Source organism: Amphiprion ocellaris, chromosome 17 (assembly GCF_022539595.1).
Source record: "Amphiprion ocellaris isolate individual 3 ecotype Okinawa chromosome 17, ASM2253959v1, whole genome shotgun sequence".
Taxonomy (NCBI): domain Eukaryota; kingdom Metazoa; phylum Chordata; class Actinopteri; family Pomacentridae; genus Amphiprion; species Amphiprion ocellaris.
The window spans coordinates 9,731,537-9,758,939 of NC_072782.1; the positions used below are offsets into that span (position 1 = coordinate 9,731,537).

At 39.5% G+C, this 27,403-nt stretch overlaps 1 protein-coding gene across 7 annotated transcripts in view; it reads left to right on the forward strand.

Moving 5' to 3' along the window:
• The window catches only part of rgs3a (regulator of G protein signaling 3a), a 164,073-nt gene that overhangs the window by 116,560 nt on the left and 20,110 nt on the right, over positions 1–27,403 (forward strand). For all 7 annotated transcript variants that reach the window (XM_023287277.3, XM_023287280.3, XM_055019248.1 and 4 more), the window contains one exon: positions 5,850–6,845. In XM_023287277.3, coding sequence (XP_023143045.2) covers positions 5,850–6,845 — 996 coding nt within the window. The remainder of the gene's footprint in view (positions 1–5,849; positions 6,846–27,403) is intronic.

Here is a 27,403-nt window from a genome sequence, read left to right on the forward strand (position 1 = left end):
ATTTGTGAAAAATATGAGAAAAATGAGACATGTGCGATATGCAGTTTTTATTTTTTCTAGCCATTTAAGCATGAACTCGTTGCACAATTTGAATAGCATCTCTGTTTTCATCAAAGTAGCACTCAACAGAAATTACAGGTAAATCTGATGGCAATGTGTTTATTCTTGAGGTATTTGATCATAAGACAAATTTCTGGATAAACTGAATTTTTTTTACCTAGTTATGTGCTACTGATGAAAAGTTCACAAACACCTGGAACTGCTGCTTCAGAGTGTGTACAAATCCATTGTTCAACTTTTGAGACAGCTAACTTTGAACCACAAATGTTGTGGTGGTGCCAGTGGGAAAGTCAGCTGACCAGCACAGGCAGGATGATTCATCCTCTGGGGAACATGTTGGGCAGATTCCTGGGAAATCCATCTAATAGTTGGTATTTCCGTCAAGATTAAAGTGGTAGACTGACTGATGTCATGTGTGGCTTCAGAATAATAGGACTCAAATGTTTCTCTCATGGAACAGCAGCATTTTTTTGGTGACTTTTGCCTTTATTGGACAGCTTTGACACAAAAAAGAGAACAGTATATAATGTATAAAACTGCTTTGTGAAGTGAAATTCATAGGGGCAGACGAACATCAGTGCTTACTGGCCTTGAACACAAATAACAGGCACGATCTCTAATATGATGAAGCAGTGTTACAGGTCAGGGAGTTGGCTGGCCAGCAGGGCATTAAATCACATCTTCTCAGTGAGCTTAATCCAGCCTTTTGTGTTTAGATCCTTGGACACAAAGACACACAGAACATTTGCAAGGAAAAATCGGTTTGGAAATTCATACTAATATAACTATTTCATTGTTACTGGTGGCTCTTTTCAATGTGCCTGTTTATGAGTTAATGAATGTTCCTGTAGTGATGGTGTCTGCATGAAAAAGCAACATTTTCAGAGTTTTCGCACCAAGTCTTCCTCTCCTCTTCCTCTCACTCATTTCCTCTTTCTATGTCGCTTCACGGACTCCCCATCCATCCTCCCTTATGTTTGTCTCATCCACTTTGACTCCTCCATCCATTCACTCTCTTACCCCGCATCTTCCTCTCTCTGCCTTTTAGTGCTGGTTTTGTTTCCTTGCTTAATTGAGGCAATGGCAGAGATTATATTCTGTTGAATCATTGATGACTCCGAGACGCATTCGAGAACACGTGTATTGTGCAGGCGCATGCACAAATGCAAAGTGTTTGCACACTGCACATGCCTCATTAGCGTGTGTGTTTTCATTTGTCTTTTCGAGGCAGGCTCACTGAAGAGACAAAGAGGCAGATGTCACATTTCAGAAAAATGCCTTGAAGTTTATTAATATGTTTCTTCTTTCGTATCTTCACATATGAGGACATGTCGCTCAATGGAGGGAATATCTGAAGCTGCTTGATTTTTTTTGTGCTTGCTTGTGCATGTGTGTGTGTGTGTGTGTGCACTGTGGAGAGTGTGAGAAGGAACAAGTGTATCTGACAGGACAGGTGGCTCCATTGTGTCTCAAGCCATATCTTCAGCAGTCAGAGGTTTGTGTGTGGAAGACAGGGAAGGGGAGAGAGAAGGTCAGCAAGGTGCAGAAAGAGAAAAGAAAAGCCAAACTGTGTAAATGACAGATCTGACTACATAACATTTCTTCTGTTTATCCCATTTCTGTTGCCAAATGAGCATATTCATACTGTGACAAGCCTAATAAAACAATGAAATGTCACCATTTGCTGACAGTGACTCACCATTATGAGTTGGACCACCATGAACACAGAAAGAACAAAGGGAAATTAAGGGATAGAGACAGAGGATTTACTTCCACTTTCCTTCTATGAATGAGCATTTCACTCTAAAAATACCTCTCATAAAGTCGGTGTATCATCAAGACTTGAAGTCCTGCTTGTAACGCCGTGAACCATCTAGACAGGATCACGGGGAGGTTAAGGAGGAGTTAGAAGGGAAAATGAGAGGTCTGGATCACCTTCTGGCAGCTGTATATATCCATGAACATCAAGTTAGTATTTATAGCCCTGAATCGCTGTTCTGATCTCAAAGGGGCTACTCAGTGGCCACTTTGGGGAATGGTAAATAAAAACCATAACTCGTAAACAGAGAGGAAGCCTGTTGTGACTTGGGTCATGATTGTTAGAGAAAGATCCTTTTCCCAGGATGATGAAAAAACAGATATGCCTAATTGGCAATAATTCTTACTTTGATAGCTAAAGCATTCAAATTTTGCATATTATCAAGAAGGAAGGATTCTGAGCAGTTTATTTTCGGGTATAAAATTTTAAAAGCCAAGTCGATTAGGGCAAGTTATAATGCCACAGATAAACTAAGAAAGTAGAATTTCCAGGAGAAAAAAAATCATGGTTCTACAAAGTATAGATATTTTGTTTCCATACATGTCTTGTATCTGTATTAACACAGCCTGCAGTTCAACCAAGTTCAGCTGAATAGTCCCTGAATTTTTGTCATGTCACATTGGGTGGCAGCTGAGTCATAAATAACTTCTTGTTTGTGCAGAGGGACACAGAATTTTTATTAATTAACAGAATGTAGTTACTGCAAAAGGCAAATTTTTGGCTATTTTTTGAAATTAAGATATGTAAAATAAAGTGATTTTAATGAAATATCTCAATTTTAGCTTAGATTTGGATCGTTTATTAAAAGGAAAGTACATATCACACATATTTAGTTTAAGGACTATTGGAAAGTTGAACATCCAATGAATCTTTCTGTTGTTACATTTTCTGGCTCTGATAAATGCCGTAATTTTGGTGATTTAAAAAAAGAAAACATCCCTTTCAAGCCCGCTGGCCAGTTTAGAGGTTTAGAGGGATAGTGCAATTTTAGCTTTACAAATTGTGCAAAGCAATGCTGCCTTTCTGTGTTTTTATCAACACTAAGGACACAGCCATCTTGAAGCAATGTGCAAGAAAGCAGAAAACTCAAAACTTTAAAAGTCAAAGTCAACTTGTAGTGAGTTAACACATTGTATGTCACTGCTAGCCCTGAGTGCTATATAACTAGTTCACTGCTAAAACTTCTGTATGGAGTTTGTGTTTTTCATTTTGTTTCAGAAGTATAAGCATGTAGACATTAATAGACTACTGACAGTAACTGTTTGGTTAACAGGGCACTTAACTCTGAGTACTATTATATGTGGTTCCATTGTACTTAAACTTCATTAAGTTATTCCTGACAGATCAGATGTTGTGTGTTTGACTGATTAGGCAGCTCTATTAATCCAACACCTTAGTCAAAGCCAGCACCTCATATAACACACAGAGAAAACACAAGAACCTTGGTGTAATAATTGAATGTGTTGTGAGGCATAATTTGGTTTGATGGTTCAATGTGGTATTTAGTGTTTTTGGTGTATTTTAAATGTCCGATCTTCAGATACTTTTACTGAGTGTTAGAGTGTGAGAGACAAAGAAAGAACAGAATCTGGCTCAGAACAGAGCCCTGAGGTTCTCCACAACCCATAAATTTACATAAAAAGAGTTCATAGTGTTGTAAGAGACACAGTAACCCTATTTTCAGGCTAGATATTTCCAGATCATGCCTATATAGCTCTCTCTCCCAGACTGTACTTTACATCTTGTGCAAATGCCACATACATCAGTTCTGCTTCTAGTTCACACTACACGAAGAAACAGAAGCAATACTCACTGATTTCTATTCCTAGCATACACATTCTTATGCCATACTTACATGAGCTACAACTGTAGACAATGTATATAATAGGATTTTTTTTTTGTTGTTGTTGTTGTTTATTCTGAGTGAAAGTTCAAGAATCTCTTCGGGGAGCTCATGAATGCAGGTCAAAAGTTTACAGACGAGTACCAGGACAGGACAGTCGGATCTGGGGGAACTAATGTGAGCTTTAAACGTACATAAACAGCTTGTTGAATATCATGAGAGCTGCCTGAGAGGAGGCAACATTATCTCCAATTAGAGCAGAGCGTCTTGTGACTGCAGGTCATCATCATGGATTAACTTTTCCAGCACAATGACGCCCTTCACAAGATCCACGGCAGACCTAAAGAAAGTAGAATTGAATTTGTAGATGTAGCTGAAGGACTTGCTTTATGGAGTTCTTTGAATCAGAGAACAGATATCTTTTCTTTTTGTTTTTTTTACACACAAGAAACATCCTGTGGTGAAACTCTAGCTTCAGGTCGTCAGCTAACATATTCAGACATCTTATAATGTAACTTTATACTCTAGATTTAATATCACCGTCAAAACCAGTGCCTCATCTCTAAAGTATTTATGCAAGCCTTCTGGTTTCTGGATATTCTGCTCTGACCTATATTCACTGGAGCACAGCCAACACATATTGAATAGCTACAGCATCTTGGTATGGTTAGAAGTTTCTTAGCCCCAAAATATTCTGGTCACACACTGAGCAAGCTTATATTATCACAGTGGTCCACAGCTGTTTAATCTCATGAAGCCATGTGCTCTGCTTAAATTTTCAAAAATACACACCTGCTTGTAATTCAATAAATCATAAATCTACACTGTATAATATTGCTGCTATACAGTATTAAACTGCATGATTCAAAAAAAAAAAAAAAGCACCATCATTACATCAAATGGAAAAGTTCTGTGCATAACTTCCGACACATTTTCTTGATTTGGCCGTACGTATTTTGTATCGCTGAAAACTTTGTGACCTTTTGTCAAATTCATAACAACATTCTGTGTCTGAGTGATGCTGGCCCACTCGAAATGCATTTGTAATGATCCACCCACTGAGGGCTCAGTGAAGGGTTAAAGCAGCATTTAAAACCAGCAGATTTTGAAAAAGAAGGTAATACAGAGAGATTTTAATGGGCGCTGAGAAAGGACTGGTGATGTGCTGTGTGTGCTGTTACACTCACGTGCACATTAGTGTGTGACGGGGATGTTATGTTTGAGGGCAGCGGGGGCTCGTGTGTGTGTGTGTGTGTGTGTGGTCGTTTGGGCTTGAGAGAAATTCATGGCACTTTGAAATGATTTGAAACATATCGGGGAGGAGATGGATGGGTGAGCAGATGGATGACTGGATCTAAGACACTGTAGCAGTAATCTCATCAGTTTTGCAAGGGGTTTGGCTTGTTTTTATTCCTCAGTCCCTGGGGGCACAGTACCAGCTTAGTTTGACTGAATCGCTGCAACAGGCTTCAGAGTTGTACAGTAGCTAGCAGCAGTACAATAGTACCTTTCAATATGCATTTTATCTCACACTGTGGTCTCTGCTATTTCATGCCTCCAGCCCAAAATGGCTTTAATGTGATGTTGGGAGCAAACATTAGCATCGGGTACGACAGTTTGTGTGTTATGATATGACACCTTGAAAGCCCAGATGGGAAGACGAGCATATCAGATTGTTCTTTTGCTCTCATTCTACCAGTCTGACAAGGTCCACAATGTGCTCTGTGATGCCATTGTTGTAGGCAGTTCTGATCTGAGATATGTGTCTCCCTCCGGGAAGAGCATGTACGTCATAATGGGCTCCATGTTGTGATTGGTGTCTTTGTCAAGTAAAGGCAGAAGTAACATTACTTAAACTGACACTGAGATATTCTCAAAAGACATTAGTGTTCTCTAATCCAATCCTGACATTACGGTGAGATCACTTGAATATGTCACATGAGAAGCATATTTCAAAGTAAGACTCGGTCAGTGGAAATGGAATGGGTTGTGTATTTGCTCATTGCAGTGAAATCAATCTCAATTAAAGTTAAACCTGTTTGATTTATGGTGTGTTTACTGTGCGTTATGTGTCCAGATCAATTTGACCAACTCCCCCCTCCATCTGTTTCTCTGTCCTCTTACCAGATGTTAGAGCCTAAGGTGGATGCCCCTTCATGTGAGCTGGGCGGAGTAGGAGGAGATCGAGGAGGTGTTTGCCTCCACCTGCCCCCACGAAGCTCCGAGGGCGAGGAAAGCAGCCTGTACCCCTCCAGCCCCTCTGAGCCCCCCACACTGGGCAGCCCTCACCCCTCAGAGCCTCTCACCCCTTTGGATGAGATCTACACACCCCTTGGAGGTCTGGTGGGATCCGAGGAGCGACACAAGGTGCCTCCGACTCCACCTCCTTCCACGGAGGGCGAGGACTGCAAGAGCATAGAGGGGCACGAGATGGAGATCTGGAGAGAGAGGAAGGATGAGGACAGCAAGGGGGAGATAGGAGGAGAAGAGGAGGAGGAGGAGGACATGGCCAGCAGAAAGAGTGCAGGAAGTGAGGAGGGGGTTAAAGAAGGAGGAGAGGATGACGGTGAAAGGAATGACGAGGAGGTCAACCTGAACCTGGTGGTGTCCAACACAGATGAGGACAACGTCTCAGAGCCGCCCGACACCAACGCCCCACCTTCCTCCTCCTCGTCTTCATTCGTCATCCCCGAGCTGCGCCTCGATCGCTCCTTCAGCGCCGACGCCCTCTCCTCACCCAACACCGATGAAGAAGAGTACGACGAAGACGAAGAAGAGGAGTCCGAAGAGGAGGACGACGAAGACGACAGCGACGACGCCTACCTGCAGCGTACTGACAGCAAGCGCCGCAGCATGGTGGAGGGGGCCACCTGCGAGAAACACGGAGGAGGGGGCCTCAGTGTGCAGAACTCCCTCCGCAGGCGCACGCACAGCGAAGGCAGCCTCCTGCAGGACCCGCGCACGCCCTGCTTCACCTCCGACAACGCCATCAACTGCCTGGAGGCCGGGGGAGCGCGCCACAAGAGCGGCTGGACGCTCCCATCGCCCAAAACCTTGAAGAAAGAGCTGACCAAGAACGGAGGCTCCGTGCATCAGCTGTGCATGCTGTTCTCCGGGAGGAAGGTAAGCAGCTTCACCCTGAAATCAGAACACATAGTAATCCCACAGGAATAAAGTCGGAGACATACAACCGACAACAAAAGGACACAATAATATTGGCATTTGATCTGTAGTAGTAGGAATTAATGGAACTCAGAGTATTTGACTTTCTCCTGCTCATCTCACATGCTAAGCATAATGTATGACTACATTTGTCTAACACTAGCATCAGTAACGAGTGACTGAACGGCTCAGGCCAAAGTTTCAGCTCTCTGGTTTCTGTAAAAAGGGTGACATCAAGTGGTAAAAGGAAGCAAAAACACAGGAATCCTGTTGCCGTCAGCTGAGCAAGAACGTTCACTCTGAAATTTTTAATGGTAACTATATCTAATATAAGCAAAAAAATTATAATAAAAAAATGCAACAGTGATTTCTAAAACAGCAGAGATATAGCAGATAAATTAGCAGTTTATTGCAAGTTATATTGTAATGTAAACACAGGCATGTTGCTGAATGTCTAAATATTGTGACATGATAGACTTGTTTTGCAGCTATTTTCAACCAACTTGAGTTATATAATTATTATATATATTTTAGATGCACTTTAGTCTGAGTGGATTGTATGCATGCAGGATAATGAAGGTGAAATATTAACTGCAGAAGAAAATGCACTCAACCTCATTTGCATTTATATAAACTGGCAACTGGAGTCAAAAATAACAATTTTCTCACTCGAACTATATTTCCAGTGCGCTGCTGCATAGTCACATGATAGAAAAGACCTCTGCACATAGACCAACAGCAATTTCTCACAAGGTTTGATTGAGCAACGTCAAGGCAAAGCATAGGAAGAGTCAGCTTTAAAGCCAGCTTCACCCGGAAAGTTGCATTTTTGTTTTCTCACAGACTGAGAGCATAAACAGGACATTCCAACATAACACTGAAACAAGGACTCTATTAAAGAAATCAATAATTAAATCCATGAACTGAAAAACCCCCTCTGGCGAGTATGAAAAGCATGTTATAAAAATATCCGTGAACACCACCACCACATGACACCAGTCAGACACTAAATAACAGAAATAATCATTGGATTTTGAACTTTGTTTAGTTTTTGAACTATGCATTTGTACTGTCAGAAAACAGAACCAAATGAAAGTTTAAAATCAGGACATTTTATCAAAATCATTTTGCTGTATATATCAAATAAATTGTCTGATCTAACCAGATTCTGTAAAAACAAAACAAAACAAAAAAAAAAACATAAAAATTCTACACTTCTTGTTGCAACTGAGAAGCCACTCAACGAACCAACGACCACATAAGAAAAAAAAATCATAGAATTTGCAGCTGAACTGCAGGCAGTGTTTGTACAAAGTAGATAAGAGACAATATATAGAAGTAGTAAATAAAGTCACATTTTTTTCCAGACCTGGTTCACCTGTGGACACTTGGAAAAATGTACATGCTGATTCCAGTTTTTCTTTGTTTTCATTTTTTTTGCAAAATAAATAAAGAAATTCCACTTTCATTTTTTACTTTTTCATGTTATATCGCATTTTACCTGTGTAATCCTGCACAGAAGATGTTTTTGAGTTTTCTCTACTTGTAGCAATGGTTGTACTGTTTCCAGAACCATCCATGTCCATCCCATATCCAGAAACCACTGAGGATCAGAGAGTTAAACAGCTAGAATGGAAATTAAAGACCTGGAGTCTAGAAAAGATGAAATATTCCACTGATTTATTTATTGTATGTAAATATACTGCTTTCACATAAACTGCACATTCATTTAACTTTTTTGCAAAACATTGCACATTTCTATATAATTAAGCATGAATTATTCCTTATTTACATACAGACAAAGACTGATTGAATGCAAAAAATGTTACTTAATTAGACAGAAAAAGGAATATTGTTTCATTTACACAATGAATGTCACGAGTTTAAATTATTGTGACATTATGACTGACTCTTGTATTTTTTTTTTAGCTGTGTGTTTCTGATTTACTCATTTATAATATCTTGCTTTAAGAGAGCAAAAATGTAGAACTGATGTGTGTCAGTAGTTGTTAGAAACTGTACAGCACTTATCACTAGAAGTCCTAAGTAAAAAAGAATACTGTAATAAAGAAAGAATTGCTCTTTGGCTACTATTTGAGAAGGTTTTGTGCAGAGTCTGCAGGAAGGAGTTGTTCTAGTCATCCAGCAGAGGGAACCATGAAGTCTCACATGACTCTTTTCCTTGTTTTTCTTTGACCAATGTTGAGTAATGGACAATAGTTGAGAAATCTCACGGAGTTTCGTTTTCTTGTGAACAATGAAGTAATATTTTCTATAATTTGCCCCAAATTATTACGCTTCAACTGGAATGCGGGCAGATCATCGTTCTCTGTCATCATCATCTATTTATAGCGTCGAGCTGCACACCTGCACAGCTACATCAGTGTGATCTTGCAAAAATCAAAAGGGTACAGATAAATGGAAGAAACAGAACAAGTCAGAGGCGTCCCGCGGACTTAATGACAGAGCAGTGACAGAGATGTTCAAGTGCTCGTTTTATCATGGTAGAATATCAGAAGCGCTGCTCCTCTTTATCTGTCTCCCCTTCCACCGGTCTGTCAGCACACTCGGCAGCCTTAAATGGCAGTGTGTGTTCTTCGTGCAGGGGAGGAATGCAGCAGACAGTGCTGGAGCCTATTGGTCTTGGCAGATTTGAGGGTAATTTTACTACCTATTGGCGTCATGGACACATTTCCTTTGGGGCTGTTTCCATTATTTAAAATGATCTGTCAAACCTCCTTTTTCATAAATCTTGCGACATCTTTAGGTGTAGGATGTGTGTGTCTGCATGTGTGTGTGTGTGTGCGTGTGTGTGTGACCTCTGAACAGGAGAACTTTATTGAATCACTTACAACTCGTGTCATGGATTCATGAACCTGGATGAACAAACTGAATTTATTTCACAAGTCCTCAAAGGTTTTTTTTTTAGTGTCATGCTGTTCCAGATGTGTGAAATCTGGTTCTAATCACTTGTTACATATCACTGGAGTAATAATGAGGACATTTTTTAAAAATGTGGTGCAGAAGTGTGGAGCGTCAGGGCTACATGATATGCTGTTATAACTCATTAATGTACATTCTTGAGGGAATTGCTCAAAAACAGGTGAAAAATCTATATATTGTGCTTTGGTGAACATATTCTGTAGTTATGATTATTATATAATTTTAACAAATCATAACGCTTAACTTCACTACTAATATCATACGTTCCTATCGTACTCAAACGTGCACAACTGTAATTATGGCATTAAGAACATAACAAGGACATGATTTTCCGTGTTTAAAAAAAATCTTCTCTTTTGGATTGAGGTCTCAGATCTTATTAGGGAAAACTCCTGGGGAAAATCATTTTCAATTTATTCCTTTTATTACAGTTTAAATGACTTAATATGTCTGTCTGACTTTTTGTTTTTTAGTTGGGATCCTCGCAACATCACTTCTCATGAAATGTAGAACATATTTCAGCGATGAGTGTGACGAAGGTGTTTCTCAGCGTTTCTTCATCATGGGAAGCCCCTGTCCCACTTTTTTATCCCGCTCTGTCCGTCACCTCTTTTCTCTCGCCAGACAGTGTTTACTTGGCCTTTTCCAAGCACCAACTTTAGCCCCGTCTTTCTTTCCGCTCTGCACCTTTTCCTCTCGCTTGATGTTTTTAGTGGCCTATCATCGATGCAAGGAGAGCCGGAGACAGACAGAGGGCAGGTCAAGAAAAATAATGTCAGGTTTGTTAGACTAAGAGATTTTTCTCGCCTACTGGTTAAAAGAAACTGTCCTCTGCTGATAGTGACTGATGAAAAATTTTGTCTGAATCCGGTCAATCAGACATGCTTTTTATATTCTGCATTTCAAAATAAAGGTACAGTATTTATAAACCAGAAGTTTTAGGACAATTACGAAATGATTAAGAATGAATTTACCAAAATAATGCTTTTAATTTTAAAAAACAAAGCCAGAGGCAGGTTGAGCTATTAACACATATGTTTTAGGGGTTAGACAGAAGAAAATAGAGGAAGATCATAAGATATTAGCTCCCTTAGTCCAAGAATTTGATCGATGTGGCACACCACATAAATATCAAGTCTTATGAAACAGGCAAGGCATCTTTTTACATAAGAAACTCCTGCAGGTCAAATTTTATTAGGCAGGGTATCATTTGCCATTGTGTTGAAGACAGTTTTATATTTGCACCTTACGTTAAACCATTTTCCAAATAACTTATATTGGCTTAAAGTAATGATAAACTACCACAGATACAACTTTATTATGAAGATCCAAACTGAATATTTTGTTTCCACAGGATCCAAAAAGAGTAAAACATTTAATTAGTAACAACAACGAATAAAAGAAATTAAAGACATGGAAATGTAAAAGTATAAAGAATATTTCAGCGATCTGTTTTATAGTTTATAGCCACATTGGAACTTGGAGAATGAAAAATGCTCATTTCCATCACAAGGTGACAAGAGACACACTATAAATGGTCCATATAAGACTAAACCGCTGTATGTTCTTTCCAGTCAGACCATTAAGTTAAACTCTTGCTGTCCAAGCCCTCAAATCCTCCCTTTTTTTCCCCAGTCATCACACAATCAATCATCTTGTTTCAGCTTGCGAATGTGTTGCGTCCTCACAGTCGGACACGTGTGGCTCTAACGCGGCGCTTTCTGGCTTAAGCAGACCAAACATTTTGTTTATGGGGTCTGAATGTTTGTTTGAAACATGGATAAATACCAGCTGTCTTTATAGACGTTTGAGGGGGGAAGCAATTTTAATGAGTTTACTGATGGTTGCATGATGCTTACATTCCTGTGTTGTGTCGAGGATGGACTGAGGCAGATAGTGCCAAATGAAAATGCTGTAGATCCATTCAAACTTGGTGCTTCGTGCTTCATTCTCCGACTCTTAAGTGTAGTTTGGTTTGATGGAAAGGGCAGCTCAAAATGGCTGTAAAAATGATCTGGGGGGTATTTCCAGCCAAATCACTAATGCCACCATAGAGCTGACTTGCAATTTTCTTTCTCACAAGGAACTAAATGAAACCAAATTGTTCCTCAGATGGAGCAACATTTACTTCCACCCTTTGTCATTATCCAAGTCATTTCTTCCCTCTCATTCTTATGATTCATTCTAAATGTAGGGCATTAGAAGCAGTGGTTCAGCATTATTTAACACTGGCAATAAGAGGGAGATGAACTTTCTTGTTTGGTTTGAACAACACTTAAAATTCAACACTGGAGCAGACAATTTCCACTTAATGTTCGGTGCACCGCTCACACAATCAGCCCATCCATTATTCCTGTCTGAAATGAACCTGTAGGCTACGGCACGTCTAAATGAATGTTATACAGGCAAATAAATGTTGCTGCTTTAGCCGGGTCATAAATAATGAGCGAAACGGTGGAAAATGGAGAGAAATGATTCAGGTTATTGTCGAGGAGTGCAGCAAATTATCTGTTTGTTTGGCTGAAACAGGCAGAACGCTACAGTGAATGGAAATGTAACACAAGTCAAACACAGTTTTGTCTGACCTAACGGACTCACCTTTGTCCTTGGGGCTAAATCAAATCTGAGCGATTGATCCACAAGCATGGAATTAGAAAATAGAACACACAAGTATAAAAATAGTGCATTTGGGGTGACCTCTGTGGCTTGTTTTTTTTTTTTTTTTTTTTTAAATGCACAGTTAACAGTATTACTACATCATCTAAGCACTGATACACATTTAAATTTTTGTAAAAAGCAAATAATGATGCCATTAAGTACACATTAGTGACCTCAGAACAACAAGTTTGGAGTAATGTACCTACAGAGTAGAGCATGTCGTCCGTTTGTCCAACTTCCACGAACTCTCCACTCCACTGTGATAAGCAGGACAAACATTTACAGGAACCTAAACATACTATTTTAGGCCATTGTACAAAAATATTAGTAAACTCCGCGTACTGTTAAGTCATCTTTAAGTACCTCCATTATATGTCTTAACAGTCCTTCCAGGAGCTATTAATGCCGACCTCCCATCATTCCCCAGGCCCTGATACGCGTGCTAACCTAATTTTAGCTTAAAGGTTATAGTATGAGATAGGCACAGTACGTGTTGATTTCTAGTTTGCAATGCACTCTGGTCAGCGCATGTGACCGGACCTATTAATAGTTTGTTTTTTACTGAATGAACTACGCAAGAGGTTCATGGAAACGATATAAAAATACCGTGTACCGATGAATGTCAAGTGTTTTTTTTTCACAACATGAAACAAAAGAGATGCCACGAGTAATTTTCCACAATGCCGCGGTGAACATCGCATCCAGCACACGCTGTATTACGTGAAAGCACAGTGACACACTGGGTGGTTTGCATTGTAGGTAAACACGAGGGTCTTTTTCACTGTATAGTCGATGGCCTGGACGGGACAAAAGGTCTCCAGAGTTCAGATCCATGCAGGATGCAGCCAGGCTGGATATGTCCAGTGAAAAAGCCAAATGAGTAACATGTAAATATTTACTGAGGAGGCTGAGCAAACTTTCAGAATAGTCAACACAGCATCCAGTCACCAAAGTACTTATTGAGGAAAAACATGAATGAACTGGATGTGATGTTTTTCAGTTTATGGTGTTTAACTTCACGGTTTACAATAAGATTTCAGTGACTGTACTTGCAAGGGTCCACCCATATTATGGAAGGCAATGTGCGGTATGTACGATTGCCCCAAATGGGAAAGAAGTTGCATAACAGAGAACAGACAGAATTTTTTTTTTCATTTGAGTTCTTGTCACTTGTGAAATCAGAGACACTGGCCTCAGTCTGTGGGTAAAATGCTTGTGTGTCGTCTGGAAGGTTCCAGACAGATCGTATGCTATTCTACTCTATCCCTGTGTGCATCTATATATTTTCTTTTTATTTGGTGGCTTAAAAAAAAGAAAGAACAACGTACACTATGAGAGAATGTAAACAAACATTAGATGTTGCATGAAGGTATAAATCTATTTACATATTTCTGCATCTATCTTTCTAGGATCTAAAAGACTACACAGAGTTTTATCGTTGTTTGATATGCAAACAAATACACACATTATTGATGTAGCCATAACTAAGATACTGTATATTACACAACTACTAACCACCAAGCAGTCTTCTCACATTCTCTTTGTATTAATCCACCCAACTGTTTCCATTCTTGTTATTTACAACCTTGGCTTGGACTGTTTTGGAATATTGGCTTGGCTTGTCTTGGAATATTATAAGAAGCTATGACGCTTGAAAACCACACACAGAGTCAACTTTTTCAATCAAGTTTTATCTGCTGTACTCAGTTCACTTTGTTTGCTTTGTTTAAATTTTTCCAGCTGACATCTTTCAAAACAACAACCCATGTGGTGTCAACATACATTGCATGATAAACAATAAATACTAAGCTAAAGCTACAGGTCCCAGATGCAAAGTCAGTATCTAAACGAGCCAATGATCCACGTAAAACAAACTGAAATGAAGGAGCGGTATTGCAGAGTAGCGCATGCTATTTGTTGGTTCAACATGACCCGAGATACTTGTTGCAAGGAACCCTCAGGTTGGATTTATGCTGTAATGTTTCACTTTTGCAAGAGAAGGGCCTTTCAGATGAGTCTGACTGGTCTAATGTAATAAGTTTTGGCTGAAGCTGCAATGAAAAAACAATAAAGAGCATCCAAGACCAACATTTGCACAGTGGAGGTTTCAGTCCCAAACAGGGATTTTTCTATTGTAATCTGTAGTGTAATAAAATAAGTTAATTATTTAGAGGCTCATAATATTCTCATGGCGTTGAGGATTATGCAAGGTTGCTGCTTGCACTAGATATACACAATGTTCCATCCAACACTTGAACACTTGCCCTTGATTTTCTGGTTTTGGAAAGACTAAGAAAAGAAACCACCTTCCAAGCAGTTGAGATGCAGACTTTTTATCCATCTCCGCACACTCTGCTTCAACATGTGGAGAACTTTAAATTTTGGCGGCCGACCATGAATACTTAAGACTGCTAAGGTATGACTGCTGCTGGGAGTTAGGTTTGGAAGTGGTCGACTGTATTTTCATCTTGTTTGCTAAATATACACATATTTATCTGGGATGATTGCTTCTGACAGTGACACAGGGATACATATGATATCCATAGGTGACTAATCAAACTGACAGGAGGGGGAAAAATCTGCCAAATAGTGCCTTCTGGGAAGAGCTATCGCTTTCACTCAGTTCTGACAGTGACATTTTAGCATGACTTTGACTTTTGGATGCAATACTTTATTACATGAGCCACTGTTTATTGCATTTCCTGACAAAGATGATGTTAAATGTGGAATCTGTTTCACGATCATTCTCAGATTTTCAAAGCACTATATCTGTGCAAAGGGGGTTGTTGAGATGGATAGGTGGCTGATCTATTATGTGGCTTTAAAAATAAATAACTTTATTGCTTTTTGTAGTTTTATGTTGCTCTTTTTTAGCCCGAACTCTGGTCCTCACATTGTTGCCGTCCATGACTGGGCATAGTTATATACATGATGCAATACTGATAGCTTTGACACATAAAAAGAGGCATTGATGAAAAGGAAATATTTTATGTCTGAGGACAACATTTAATTAAGAGTTACTCCGACTCAATGGATGTCGACTGTGCATATAAGCCTTCCACTGGCCGTGGATTTCACGCAGCTTTCTCCTCCTCTTCTGTTATCTACCGTTTTCAAAATCCCCTTCACTACGAGAAACAACAACAGCAACCTGAAAGATTTCATATGTTGCTGCAGATGTGGATCATGCAGTCAGGCAGCCCTGCCACTTTTCTTTTTTTTTTTATGGTGAATTTGCTACAGTGCTTGTGTACTTGCGTTTAAATGTTTAAAAAAAGACAAGTCCCCCGAACAGTTTTTAGTGGACACCCATGCTTTACCTTTTACTTAGCTCCTCCCAGTATGATTCTATGGCAGAATGATAAGTGCACAATAGTTTAATGGTTCTTAAACTTCGTATTGTCATGCCTTATGCTTCTGCACCTGCAAAGTTATTTAATATATTTTCCAAGAACGAAGTAACACACGTTTTGTTGTTTTTCCCATGAAATGAAACCTATTTATCTTGGTGAACTTGATAACTCCTTGTGAGCTCATGAGAGTTCCAAGCTTCCCACACTAATCCTTCTTGCCAGAGAAGCTCCCACATGGCCAAAAATACTTCTACCTCTCTGTTCTTTCTCTGTACTACTATTAAAACACTCCATGTGGACTCCTACCCTCTCACAAATCCCCACCACAGCGGCTACCTAATCCCAAGCTAATGAAGCTAGCATGATTTCTGTTTATTTGTTATTAATTGTTTGGCTGTTTGTGGTACCCGGGTAGTTTAATGAGCTGGTTACTGCTGTGAAGGAGTGTTGGCTCTTACTGTTTTCATTCATTAAATCTGATATCATTGCAGTATTATGTTAATCAGGGCACATAAAGGCTTCATTTGACACTCATTTAGAAAAATAATCTGCTCTTGCTTCTTTCTCACTGGAAGTCAACAACTTGCTTGACACTTACTAACAGTGCTGACATTCAACAAAATTAGTTGCATTGTTCCTCATCAGGACAACGATACAACACAAACACCTTACAATTCCATCCAGGCTGCCAAAGCCTGGAAAGAGAGCAGTGTTTCAATCAATAGCTGGTTTGACTGAACACATAAAAATGATGGCGGTAAAACATGACTCACGCAATAACACAAAGACATGTCACATGCAAAACAGGGTTACGCTGCAAAGATATACGACAGTTACTATCAGCAACCTACATTTCCTCAGTGGCCTTTCAAATTAAACAGCGTTATGATGAGGTTTCTTTTCATAAGACGTGATGCCCTGATGTCAGTGCACTTAATAGCTGGAGTCATTTCAGCAGACTAAGGCCGGCTGCCCACCTTCGTGTCCCACGCTGGGGTAATAACTTGGTGGGACTTCTGGCACAGCAAATCCCTCTCCTGACATTCAGCTTATTCAAGAGAGGATCCAGAAGGCCTCTTGTTTTATAGTTGAGTCCTGTGTGTGTGTATTTGAGTGGAGGTGTTTACAGAGCCCGTTGCCATAGCAGTATGTTGGCTGAATCAGGACGTGGTTACGTAAATGTTGATGGTTTCTCGCATATACATACACACATGCAAATGCACATAAAGTCACAGTGCATACTGGAAGTTCAGATATACTGAGTTTGGAGTGACAGGAGATGATGCACAAGCTGTTCTAAATGCCAGTTTTGCCAAATGACCATAATGTCTCCACATGCAAACTGAGCAACACAACTTCCACCACAAAACCATCTCATGAAGAAGACACAGCTAGAGACAGTCTGACATTGAAACAGAGCAGTGGAAAGTATTGCGATAATATTTACTATAATGATAGTGTTATTGAACATAATGGTCAGCATGTATACGCTACACGAGCTCTTAGTAACACCAAGAACTGAAGAAAGAAAACTGTTCATTTGCTGTAAACAAATTAATGAGTTGTCTAAAATATAACTCAGACTCATCCATTGGATCTTGCCAGATTTTGCAACTGTGCACAAGCAGATGCACAGAATTTCCACCTGGATTCTGACCAAATTTGGCAGTGATTTAAAAATAATGTTCACTATATGGTTTGAATCAGGAATTCAGTTTTTAGGATGAAATAAGTTCTATTTAATATAGCTACGTGTAACACTCAAGGGAACATTCTTCGGTCACTTGAGGTCAGATTTGAGCAGATATTGCAAATATCTTGTTTAAGGTGTTAATACATTGAGCTCAGGAACGCAGATTCACATAAATGTTCTAACAGTATACTGCAGCTAAATATGAGCACTGATTAGGTGTCCATTCTGTGCACTACAATGAATTCAATTTAGTGCTATATGGATTAAAAAAATGTAAATTAATCTAAATAAGTTGAGACACCTTGGCATATTATGGCAGTAAACAACTGCACTGTGTATAGAAAATAGTAAAGTGCAACAGCACTGCAATAAACACATTTTGCTTTAATAGTATATATAGAACAGACAGAAAAAGATGATGAACTGAAGATGGACTCTCAAATGTCTTTGCCTCAAGTTGAAATCAGCGCCAAGACTTTGAACTAGAAGGACAGAGCAACAACAATGAAGAACTGAAGAAGGATTCTGAATGTCTTCACCTCAAGGTGAAGGCCAATCCCAAGAGTCTGAGCCTGAAAAAAAGACCAGCAAAGAGCAAAACCACACAACAGAAGCTATTGATGACAACCTCAGTACATGTACATCCATATATATATAGATAGATAGATAGATAGATAGATACATATATATATATATATATAGCTTCACAGCTTTTTAAACTAAGGTATTCTGAGGTTAAAGTACTTTTTTTTGGCATCACATCACAAAATGTCCATACTAACGTTTTCAACATATTATAATTTAAAATAAAACTACACTTCTGCACTTCCTCCCTAGCTCTATTTTTAGGCTTTAGAAAGTCTAGCTCTTGAGATTTTAGGTTATTTCACCCAAAGCAGGCGATAAAGTGTAAGCAGGGTTTGAATCTGAAGTAAAACCACAAATTAATGCTGACTTTTGACAGATTTTCATGTTTTATCTATCATTTGCATGATTTGAATCATTGAATCAGGAATTCAGTTTTTATAATAAAATGTCTTCTGTTCAATATAGTTATAACACTCAAAGGAACATTCCTTGTTAAGAAAAATGTTGCCCTCTTGGATATTCGACAAATTCTTTCAAGAAGAAAATGTTCTCTATAGTCATTAACATTACTGATGTGAATTATACAAAACTTATAAAAAACATTTTGCGGGATCAGTTTTTTAAAAATCTCTTTTGACTGCTCAAATATGACAAATTTAGGAAGCCTTTTGCATCTTCTTCAGTACAACCATGTGCTTAGGATACACTTGAAAGGACTTAAAGTCCCAGTGAGTTCTGCTGGGGGTGAAAAAAAAGAACATACAGTGAGTATTAAGAACTTGGTGTGCTTCATCTGCATACCATCGATGTGGTCCACATCAGTACATGACCCTGGCTGGGTCTGAATTATAGACACATGTAACTGTGCAGCAGATCAGCACAGATAGAAACAGGACACAGACACACACTTAAACTCCCCAGGAGGCAGGAGTCAGGGTGAACAATGCTGGAGGGAGGATGGGAACACACATGCTGTCCTCACTGGACGGGAACAGGGTCAAGGGAACAATCAGCTCTGGAGGTAGTGACAGGAAAATCAAAGTTCACGATTTGATATCAGAATAAAGCGTGCATTATGAATAAAAACATTTCATTTGGCTGAATAACCTGTTGTTGCTGCTGCTGGCTTCTTCCTGTTATGATTACAAAAAAACTGTGCTCCCATATTCAGTCATATAAAACCATTCCTCTCACACAACTTTTGAATAAATGACACCGAAGCTTTATCGCACAGGCTTTGTTTTCATCCCAAAACTGAAATTGCATTCTCAAAACATCAACCTACATTTTGAGTCCCTTCTGATTTTAATTTCATTCAGTGTTGGTGGGAGCCTGAAGTTCTTCTTTTACTACCACTGTAGCAGTTTAGAAATTATAGCCACTGGTGCTACAATTTGGTTTCAGTTTTCTTTTTTTTTATACTTCGGTTTACTGCTCAAGGAGTTCTTTGTACATAGAAATGAATGACACGATGAAAACAAAATGTACCTCTTAAAGAAGTTGAGACTGTTGGATTTTTATTATATAACAAAGTCAGTGAGGCTCTGAACTCCAGAGTCAAGGCACAGATGCTTTCATCTCGTCTGCCCCTCCGCAAATTGAGGCCAACAGTCAAGTCAGACATTCCATGACTGTTCTTTGTTGTTTACTTCCCCTGGGAGGTGAAGCAGGACCTTTACATGAGGCACTGTGTGACCCACATCATTCTCCAAGCGCCACGGTTGGAATCTCATTCGCAGGATTCCTCTCCTCCCACCAGAATGCCATACATCTCTTTCTGTGCTTTCTTAGAAATCGTTTTTGCTTTTATGGCAACCTGCTTTTCGTTTTGGCTGTGGGAAAATGGAAAAGGTTTATGAGTTCACGTGTCAAGTTTGACCACCAGCACGTCTCAACACTCCACCTGTTTAAGAAGCTATGTCAGGGGTGCCCAGACAGCTGAACTGGTTGAGCGGGCAACCCATAGAACAGGGGCTAGATTCTAGATTCCCTGATGCAGCGTCCTGGGTTCGATTCTAGCTCATGGCCATTTGCTGCAAGTCTTCCCCTCATTCTTCTCCCCTTCTTACCTGTCTGTCTCTCAACTTGACCTGTCAAATAAAGCCAAAAAAATGGCCTTAAAAAAGAAGCTACTGCAAATATTTTTTAACACTGTACTCCAATTAAACATAAGAAATACATTTGCACCGATGCAGTAGATTCAGCCTGATGATATATGGATCAAACAAGCGTTAAGTTACTATCAGTAAGTTTAAATAAAGTGCATCTTGTTTATACAAGAACAACAGCACTGCAATAAACACTCTTCATGAGCATGCTGTACCAACTGTGACCTTTGTAGTAATTATAGATCCTAATACTGTATCAAAATTGGCTTCGTAGCTGTATTAAGTAAAATGTTTAGAGGTTAAGCTGGGAATGGCAGAGGGTTTTTTTTGGAATTATTGGCCAATATTTCCATACTAACCTTTCAACACATTGTAATCTAAGTGGTCTAAGAGGAAACCAGACTTCTGCAGCGCCTCCCGACCTTGTTTTCAAGCTTTGTAACCCACGACCAAAGATTCCAGGTCATGTTGCCCAGTACAGGTGAGATACTATAAATAGCAAGCACAGTTCGAGTCCTGGGTGAAGCCACAAATGATTATTGAGATAAACACTGATGATCTTTGTGTGTTGGACGCACCTGCACCTTGTGTTTATTTTACTGTGTCTTTTCAAATGGTATTGCTTTTTCATATCTTTTCCAGACTGCTATTTACTACAACTTTATCATTCAATTTTAACAGCAAACCAAGGAACAATTAAAGTCATTGTGCATATGTCTGCCCATACAAGGTCAGCATAAACACCAGCAGGGATGTGACTATGCTTAGTCTGCAGCTATGTTTAGGTCGGTGGTGCGTGTGAAAGTAGCATCCACATAAATACCAACACCTGATGCTTCCCAGGAGAACATTGCATTATAGCAAGATGATCGATGTTATTCACCTGTCAGTGGTTTTAAAACTGTGGCTGATTAGTTTGTACTGATGCTATGTTTTTAGCTACTAAACCCATTACATGAGAAATAGAGATGTTATGATGCACACCCTTAGATGTTTTTATGCACCTGACGCGCATTTGATATCCAGAAATACCAACTTTCAGCAAGCAAGAGTCATTAATATTAGATGACAAAGCCATTATCTGCGCTAATTGCCTTTTGAGAGTGTCTGCCAACAAGAAAGGCTCAGAGTATGACACCATTAAGCTGATTAAATTTGTAAACACATCTTTTTATCTCTATTTCAGTCTTCGGGAAGCTGGCAATTTGCTCACTCAAATACTGAGCTTTTTCAAACTGGTCTCTTGGGTGCATAAAAGTTTAATCCAGTGAGTGTGTGTGTATGAAATCTAGCCTTTGCTAAACAATGACATTAAGCTCCTCAGTGATGTCATAGTCAATTACGCTGATGTTCAAAATGCGTCACTGTCCACATTCTTAACTGATGCATGTCTTTTTTTTTGTTTGTTTTTACTTCAGCTCATCCTAACAAATGTTTTTCTTCAGTATTAGTTTACTGCGTAATCATTTTTGGCCTCAGTCACTGGTCAGGTACAGTCAGCCCCACAGTCTTAAACACTGGCAGCTCAGTTCCTAAGTTTCAAAAGAACCAATAAAGAATGAGAGTATTTCAAAATATCACAGAAAAAAAGGTTGTTTGCATGCAATGCAGAGCATAGGTGAGATACCATGGCAGCACAGCCCACTGCAACACCTGAAGAGAAAACACACCAAAGACACTTTACATTTGTATGCTTCTCTCCTGTTCTCTGTGCTCACATATACTGTATTTTAATACAGACAAATTCATGAAAAAGCTGTTCTCGTTTATATACTTACCTCATTTTGTTCTCAGACGATGGAACAAGAATGAAATAGGGACTGAAGTACAGCCCATTAAGGCTACATGTCAGTACAAGCCAGATAAGGATTATGAAATACAGAGAAAAAGAATCTACTTTGGCCGGTCCAGTGTTTAAATATGTAGACCAAACCAAACGTATTCCTTTTGTTCAAAACTTTATTAAAAACAGGAATTTCTTTTCCATGTGTACTACAGACCTAAATAATAGGCCCTTTTCTTTCTTTATCATGTTGGAATTTGAAGGTTAGCTCTGTATTATTATGTTTGTTTACATATCACACTTCACTGCATTATACCATGACATGCATCCATCCATCCATCCATCCATCCATCCATCCATCCATCCATCCTCTATACACCACTTAAACCTCATTAGGGTAGCGGCTGGAGTCTATCCCAGCTGACTTGGGGCGAAGGCGTGGGACACCTTGGACAGGTCACCAGTCTATCACAGGGCTACACAGGGAGACAAACAAGCACACTCACATTCACACCAACAGACAATTTAGAATTGCCAAGTAACCTCAGCATATTCTTGGACTTTGGGAGGAAGCCAGAGAACCTGGCGAGAACCCCCATTGCACAGGGAGAACATGGAGACTCCACACAGAAAGATCCCAGGCCCAGGCCGGGACGCGAACTGTGAGACGACAGTGCTAACCACTGAGTTTGTCAAAATAAAAAGAAGTGGAGATGTGTCATTTATTTTTGCTGTTTTAGACATAAATTAATCATTTAGACTCATTTGTATAATAGTCGATAGATTAATTTCTTAAAAAAGATGTTTTAGTGGCATCCCTAGAATATAACTTTCTTTCATCTTGAACCTTTTCTGTTTTTACTCATTTTATTTGCCATTTTATATAGCTGATCACATAGTAAAGTATTGAATTTCTTAGACTACATCACATCTGTAAAGCTGGTTTAGTCCCCTGAGCTCTATCGGTTCCATTTCCTACCAGAAGTTGTTGCATGTGATGTGCAGTTTTGCTTTCAGTAGATGTAGCTGGTTTTCTTTTATTTGCCGTGGTGGTGAAAATGACCTCCAAACAGCACTATAGATGGAAGTAGTTTCAACACGAAAACAGCCCAATAAAATTTAGATTGATTGATGTAGATTTAGTCAGAGTGTCTGCAGCAGATCGCAGGTTTGAGTTCAAAATTCATAAGCTGTGGCCACCTAACCTATATAACCAATGTCACAAAATAACAAAATATATATTCATGGTTCGCCCCAGTGTGGCTGCATCCAAATGGGAATTATTGGCCCGCTGGTTTTCCTGATGGCCGGTCTGTGCATAACTGCCAGCTTTGGAAAGAATTATGAGGCTGCAGCCATTTAACATTCCAAGCAGAAAGGTCATCCGCTGGTCAGAAAATGTCAATAACATTTTAATGGATAGCGCCAGTTCCCGGTCCGAGTAACCACGCGGCTTTTCAGAGGCGTTCAGAGAAGTGACGTTGTAGCGGCATTGTTCATTAACATCCTGTGACATGGGAAGTACTTATGCAGGAAGCAGCCATCTCCTGAGAGGTGCTGAATAACAGGAGGCAGGGGAGAGTCAGATCCAGCACACACACACAGATAGGTACTGTGCTCTCTCTGTTTCTCTATTAAAAATCACATCTCCTCACACACACACACACACACAGAGAGAGAGAGAAAAGTGCACACAATGCACCTATTGTAAATGCTTGTATTATGTAGCTTGAGTAGGAATGAGTCAGTATCCTGTCCGTAGGTCATTGGGTTTATTTTCAGATATTGCCGAATATTGTGGCTGGCCCATTGTACTGTAGGGGTGTGTTAGTGTGTGAGAGTGAGTGCATCTGCCATCCAATTATACAAGTGCACACAGACAAACACACACATACGCAATCGTATACCTACGGCTGCAACCACAAGTTTATTTTACCCCCAAATTTCCTCTTTTTTTTGCACAAGAAGTTGGAAAAATATTTCCTGTGACATGAGCTGAAACAATGAAAAGAAAAAAAACATGACATTTCAGCAGTTATGTAATTACACATGAAAGAGAATGATGGGAGGCAAAACACAGCAGGAATGTTTTCTCAAGGTTTGGATGTAAAACAACAAAAGAACTGTGGGAATAAAAATGTCCGACTAATAGAAGCACTGAAAGTATCATCTTTATGAATATATTCTGTGAGGTCTTGTGAAAACTTCAGTCGACATCAGCTTCATATGTGGATTCGATTGCTTGATAATGCTCCCCCATTGAGTTCAAAATTTGCTGTTATTGTCTTTCTCCCATGTTTCTTTGTTAAACATCAGTTTGTGCCTTTATTTAATCTTTTTCTCTGTATATTTTTGGATATTCTGGCTTCTATAAAGGCTCCATTGTTCCTTCATTGCCCCTTGGAGCGAGAGCACGGTCTTCTGTTTTTTGTCTCCCTTCACTTCTTTTCTTTCAGCTCTCTGGCAGAGATCTCCGAGAAAGTGCAGACACTTTCAAGGGCAAGAAATGGCCAAGATTATCATCAAAGAAGCAAGCTGTGTCCAGTTATTTGCTTGGGTTACAAATACCCGTTATGCAAATGGACTGCCATTACATTTCAACATAGAAACAGCTGAGCGGAATCAAAAACTGTTGCAAGTATATTAAAAATAGGCCTGTTATTGGCCAGATTGAAGATATAGTAAGATCCTTCAGATCTGGAACCATGTGTTTTCTGAATTTTGCGATAACATTCCCACAGGGCTTTTATTTTACAAGATTGCAGAATCAGTCTTGGGAAGTTAAAACTAGAACTAAAGAATACTTCAGCGTAGAGTTTGAGAATTTTCTTTACTTTTGTTCTAGGAGGTCTCATTTGTAGTGACTAAGCACTCCTAACTATAAAAGTGTATAAATTATACGTTGTAATGTCTGTGTGAAGTCAGCATATTCAAAAATACTGGGAAAGTACTTTAGGGATGGATGGATGGATGGATGGATGGATGGATGGATGGATGGATGGATGGATGGATGGATGGATGGATGGATGGATGGATGGATGGATGGATGGATGGATGGATGGATGGATGGATGGATGGATGTCCAAAAATCATCCCTGTTGTAGGTTTCTTGTTTCTGTATGCTGTTAAATAAATAGAGGGACTTTTTTCGGTGAGCTGCAACAATCAAACTTCCTGTTGTCCCTTTAACTGGAATGCACAACACTTTCGGACAGCTGTGCAGTCCTTAGTCCTTGACATTTTCCGTTCTGTTTTCCTGAGTAATTTCCTACTTGAGGAAAGTTGATGAAACACTGTTCGGGGTGATTTCATCTGTGAGGCCTACAAGGAATTAGCATTCTGCTGTGTTGTATTCTGCAGCTTAATTAGTTGTTACATGTGCTTCATACACTAAACAGTGAGGGGTAGCTGACTGTGATTCATGTCTCATCATGTGCCTACTGTTGTCTGCTTCATGCATCTTGTCCGATTAATGCAATGAAAACAGAAGGAGTTTATAATTAACTCATGGAGTCATTCTAGGTAAGGAGGAAGAGGCAGGAAAGGAGGAGGGATTTTGTATTATATTACAGTATATTTGCATGTATGTTTTATGTTATTCTTGTGACTTCATATGAACATAGAAATATAGATTGTTGAACAACCAAGTACAGTAAAAGCCATGTTTCATATCAAATGGCACATGCAATCCAAACTAAAAATTGCACATTCAGTAAGTACATGATTCAGGATCACGTGAATAATTTCCTCTTCTATTTATGCACTTTTTACCTTTCATATCCACCAAGTGTAAAATCTGTGTCCTAGTGTTTTTTGCATTTGTTCAGGCGTATGTCGTCAAACACGTGCGCAAAGGCACAGAAAGTGACTCTGTAGATGCTTTACTTTGCAGTGATAAAGAGCTAATTTGGGGCATTTATTTCCTTTATGAGAGTTTGACTTATTTCTGCATATTAGTGTATAATATGCTCTCTTCTTTCTTCCTGGTATCTTCCAAGAGAATGCACAGAACAGTTCTATGTTCCCTATGAATACTTTTTTCCTCTACAGCTGCACAGAAGGTTGTGGTTAAGACAGTCCAACAAAATATTAGAGTGCGATTTTTTGTTGTTGTTGTTGGACGGGCAGTGTATATGTTGTATCTTCTGTTGTGCAGGGGATTGTGGGTCAGAAAAGCCAGAAAGCATGCTGGCTTCCATTCGTCAAAATGTGACCATATGTAGTAGGACATGACCTTGTTCCAGTCTGCACTGCAGAATGTTTCCTTTTTTTTTCTTGGTAGAAAGACACTAAGCCAGCAAATGTTTGTCTTCTCACAGATATTACTTTCACAAAAATGGAAATGATCACAAGCACATTTAATCCCATTAGCCACATTAATTCTTGGAAGGTTTCTTTGGAGCAGTGCATTAAAAGATGTAGCTACAATATTAACAGTGGGAGTTCAACATGATGGCAAAGTGGAAAAACTTCGCATCAGTTCTTTTCACACTGTGAAAAGTAAATGCAGCTGGCATTGTACAGTCACTGTATATTAAATATCTTTTGAGACTGAGATGTACAGAGTTTATTACTGACTGTTACGACTGTCCTGTTTCAGCAGTTGTGCATTAAGCCACTAGTGGCTGTTAAAAACTGTTTATATTAAGGCTGATGTGCATCAGAGCTGCTTTAAATCCAAGTCGTGAGCAGGGTCGTGACGACAGGTTGGAAGACGTCATTTGGTCAGTCTGATTGGAGTATGACACACAAACACACAGTGGTAGAGCCACACAATGCCAGGAAACTGGCCTCTAACACGTAGCACCAATCTGAGGCCTAACTAAATGGAATGACAGATTGTCTGGGTCCCCATAACATTGTTCAGATGCCAGCTTGTCAATTTGTTTTCAAATAAACGAAGAAACGGGGGATTGAAAAGGAAGGAAGCAGCCCAAGGGAGGCCTGATAAAGAAAAGCAGAAGGGGCTGAACTGGTGAGAAGAAGTTTAAATACACAAAGAGCAAGATCCATTTATTCACCTCCAGGGTTTTAGGTTGGTGGAGGATTTGGAGTCTGGGTTGACTGGGTCAAGAATGTTTCTGAGCTGTGTTTAGAATATTGTTCTTACAATGTGCTTATTAATGCAGCACAGCTCAAGAATGTACAGTTTGTTGAAATGGAGACAGATAGTTTTGCACTGTCCTATCAGAGAATAGCAGCCCAGTTTGGCCTGGATTTCACAAACACACAAACACCCACTATTTCTCCGATGATTTTGGCTCAACATACATGTGACGTCTATGTGTGTCTCCAAATGTTTCCATGGATGTTTTGAACTTACTTTGCCACCTTCACAGACGTGTTTGCCCATATGATTTCTTTCACACGTGCATGCATATATATGACACAGA